At 31.8% G+C, this 3,931-nt stretch overlaps 2 protein-coding genes across 3 annotated transcripts in view; one reads left to right on the top strand and one right to left on the bottom strand.

The window, feature by feature from the left end:
* LOC106104020 (short/branched chain specific acyl-CoA dehydrogenase, mitochondrial) overlaps positions 1 to 2,097 on the top strand; it is a 12,817-nt gene extending 10,720 nt beyond the window's left edge. The window contains exons 7-9 of the mRNA XM_013283960.1: positions 522 to 666; positions 1,249 to 1,384; positions 1,827 to 2,097. Coding sequence (XP_013139414.1) covers positions 522 to 666; positions 1,249 to 1,384; positions 1,827 to 2,005 — 460 coding nt within the window. The 3' untranslated portion in view covers positions 2,006 to 2,097. The remainder of the gene's footprint in view (positions 1 to 521; positions 667 to 1,248; positions 1,385 to 1,826) is intronic.
* A 734-nt stretch (positions 2,098 to 2,831) lies between these two features.
* On the bottom strand, positions 2,832 to 3,828 carry LOC106103963 (SRR1-like protein). Of its 2 annotated transcripts, XM_013283881.1 has the most exons (3): positions 3,676 to 3,828; positions 3,547 to 3,610; positions 2,832 to 3,000 (listed from the first exon to the last, which is right to left on the bottom strand). In XM_013283881.1, exons 1-3 carry the CDS (start codon positions 3,816 to 3,818, stop codon positions 2,926 to 2,928), a joined length of 282 nt encoding a protein of 93 aa, XP_013139335.1. In that variant the 5' UTR covers positions 3,819 to 3,828; the 3' UTR covers positions 2,832 to 2,925. The 2 variants fall into 2 exon arrangements, with proteins under 2 accessions (XP_013139335.1, XP_013139334.1); XM_013283880.1 differs by having other exon boundaries at positions 2,832 to 3,610.
* Positions 3,829 to 3,931: the final 103 nt, after the last annotated feature.

The raw sequence follows: 3,931 nt of genomic DNA on the forward strand, positions 1-3,931 counted from the left end.
GGGGGGATTTCAAATACCATCCATCCAATTATTAGACTAAAGATATCAATTCTATCTAACAAACATTCAGAGGCAAAGAAAAACATGTTTTTTTTTTAATCTTACTTGTTAAAACTAATAAATAACAGATACTTTTATTGTTTCTGCCTAAAAATTATTCATTTTATAAGGGAAGTTTTTGGCTTCTTAAAAACATGGATCCTAGTTAGAAATAAAGATATTCTTATTCTAAATAATTCTTTAACAACGATCTTTATTTAAAATCTCAAAAGTGTATTTCGCGTATACATTACAAGGGAAGGGCGTTAGGCAACCGCCTAACATTTCTCTTTCCAATGGTAAAAAGCGGTAGAAAATCCCACAATTTCATAGAAAATCCACATAACAGAAGACCTAACTTACTCCTAAACAAGGTTTAAGACAGTCTAGATAGTTCTTAAACTATCTGCGTCAAGGCAAACAAAAACGTCACAAAAAAAACCAGACGTGAAGAATTAAGGATTTTTTCTGGTCCCTCATAGTTACAAGTACGCGGCGGGTTTCCTGAACGAGGGTCGTATTGGTATCGCTGCGCAGATGATAGGTCTCTGCCAGGGCTGTATGGACGCCACCGTGCCCTACACGCTGGAAAGGAAACAGTTCGGAAAAAATATCTATTCCTTCCAGGTAAGAACAGCGGGAAACATCATATATGTGCTGCACTGGACTAAAAAGCACATGTTAACTATATTTTCGCCCGCGACTCGAACCGCGTGGGATTAAAAAAAACACAGCCTATTTCACTCACAATGGTGAAAGAATCTTTAAAATTGGCCCAGTAGTTTTTGAATTATTTCAAATCATACAAAATACAAGTATTTCTTTATATTACTATAGATAGCTGTTTCTCGCGATTTCGTCCGCGTGAAATTATAAAATACTAGCTTTCGCCAGCGTGGAATTAAAAAAAAAACAAAAGTGAGTAATCTATGTGTTCTTCTAGACTGTCCTCTACATCTATACCTAATTCCATCGAAATCCGTTCAGCAGTATAGGCTACAAACTCTAACAAATATCCATCCATCTAAACTTTCGCATTTATAATATTAGTATGAATACAAAATTGGCCTATGTTACTAATAACACAGCTTTTTAAAAGTGAAAGAATTCATCTGCCCGGATTTTCAATTATTTCGATTCATACAAAAATACAAACCTTTCCTCTTTATATATTATAGAAATACATTTTAATGTAATAATTTCTTACAGGGTATAAGTTACCAAATAGCGCATCTCCAGACGCAGCTGGAGGCGGCGCGGCTGCTCACGTACAACGCAGCCCGGCTCAAGGAGAATGGTGTACCATTCGTTAAAGAGGCAGCGATGGCTAAATACTTTGCATCAGGTAAAAAAAAGTTTCCCGTTGGACCATTCAGCCGAACGGTCCAACGGGAAACTTCCCAAATAACACGACCTTAATTCCTTTTAACCTTGACAATGTATAAAAAAACGTTAACAAATATGTTCGGGTAATTATTTTAAATTTCATTTCTCATGTACACTGTATATTTTTTGTAACAATGTGATATACCCTATGACACTCACGACAAATAGACCAATCAAATAACACCTCACCATACAAAAATAGTTTTGTTGTTTAGACTGTAAGCTGTAACAGAATTTTATAAAAAAAACTCACATACAAAAAAGAATCAACCTCTTTGTCAGACAGGATAAAAACATTAAAAAAACACGATTTGGTTTTAAAACCAATTTTAGAAAATTTCATAGAAAACAATAAATAATAATTCTTTATTATCTATGTTTAATTTTTATTTTTATTTCAGAAATTGCACAAACTCTAACATCGAAATGCATTGACTTTATGGGCGGTGTTGGATTTACAAGAGACTTCCCGCAGGAGAAATTCTTCAGGGACGCTAAAATAGGCACTATTTACGAAGGAACCAGCAATATGCAATTGCAGACAATCGCCAAACTAATCGAAAAGGAATATACACAGTAATTTCATATATACTGGCAATTTTTAATCAGTGTTGCCATAACTTTACGTATTTTTGTATATTTTATTGTAAATAAATGAATTTATTGACTTAATTTGGTTTTCTTTAAATTACTAACCTAAAAATATCTCTAACCCAGCAATATATACTAATATAATAAAGCGTAAACACACACTACTTTATGACGTAGGATGTCAGCAAATTACAGCATGTATTTGAATAATTCTCTAATAAAAACCCCTACACTTACATGCTTTAGGCTATACATTTTCACACTATTAAACTTAGGGGATAATTAAAATGAAACAAAACCTTCATGTGGGAAAGGGACCATAAACTACAAGCTGCCAACATTGAGGAAGCAAGATTATTATGGTAATGGTAATTGTTGAGAATTTGATAAATGAAAACAATAAAATATAATCTTTATTTCACAGACGAAACAGCTAGTTATAAAATTCTTATAAAAATGTTATTAACAATGTAGAATTTAATGGTAAAAAAGTTATTCCAATAAAAACAAAATCATTTCTAAGTCCATTTATTTACAAAGAAACTACATAAAAAGATTTTCAAATTCACTTTGGATCATGCGGAAGTTTGAAGCCAACCATTCTGGCTGTATCTTCTACACTTCTTTCACCTTTACCTTTAAACTCAGTATTAATCTCTTTATATCTTCTACTATTATGAAGATATGCAAAATAAGATTTAGCTTTAAAATGCATTTCATCAATAGCTTTGCAATGCTGTTGATCAGTTGTTTGATGTTTTTTATATTGTTGTAAAATGTATCGAACCATCTGATTCTCGGACAAAACTTTCGACGAACTCTGCTTTCTTATCTCAGATAATATCCCTCTTAACGTTACTAATGCCGGTTTAGTCGTTATCGACGCCATCTTTCAACCCTTAAAACAATTCAAATGTTCAATTTTTCAACCATCTGTGCTGTTATAAACTCTTCCATATCTTCATATTTAGGTTTGTCCGATTTCTTCCAAAAATTACAATCAACTTTAGATAATGTATCCTTTTTTATGTAGTGGATTGTTGTATCATTAAATATGTCTTTGTATTGAAAATTGTTGTCTAAAGTAACTTCATTAACATAGTTTGATAATTGGTAAATATAAGGAACTATTGCTTGCAATATTCTACTAGGATGATTTTCTACTAATGAAGTAAAACTATTGCAAAGGAGAATGCAATTTTCTAAACGAATATCCCAGTTACTCCAAAGAAAGTTGTTAGTTAATTGTTTAGGGCAATGTGGAAGGTACACTAAGGTTATATTTTCTTTAGATATTACATAACTTCCTTCATTATTTTCCACAATTACTGTCAACCCTAACCGTCTAAGTAATTCACATTCGCCTAAATAAAATATAGGATCGTGAACTAATACTTTAAGAGGTTTAAAAGATTTTTTTAAGCATAACAAAAAAGCTAGCTGATACCGTGAAATATTGCATTCTCCGATATGCCCTAGACCGAAACAAACTATTTCTGATACATTTCTCTCGTTTAAAATTGTACTCACTGCTTTAAAAACGTCGCTATAATATTGCGATCCTTCCAAATCTTTCACAGCAGATAAAGCTCGCCTGAAAAAAAAACAAATGTCAAACATAACCTAAAATAAAATTTTACTAAATAAAGTTCTAATTACTGATAAGATTTTTCAACGTTAATTTCGTTTTCTTCTTTTATAAACTGTGAAGCTTTGTATGGAACTTTGGTTTGTTTATACTTAGCAGAACGTTTTGAGGAAACTATTCGAAAACCATCGCTATCTATTTCTTGTTTTGACATTTTGAAAGTTTGCATGCCAACAAAAAAAACAAAACCGACTTCCAAACAAAATACACTAAAAACAAAACAAAATGCACTAAAAACAAAACAAAATATTCTCAAAATAAACAGTA

Source organism: Papilio polytes, unplaced genomic scaffold (genome assembly GCF_000836215.1).
Source record: "Papilio polytes unplaced genomic scaffold, Ppol_1.0 DF823692.1, whole genome shotgun sequence".
Taxonomy (NCBI): Eukaryota; Metazoa; Arthropoda; class Insecta; order Lepidoptera; family Papilionidae; genus Papilio; species Papilio polytes.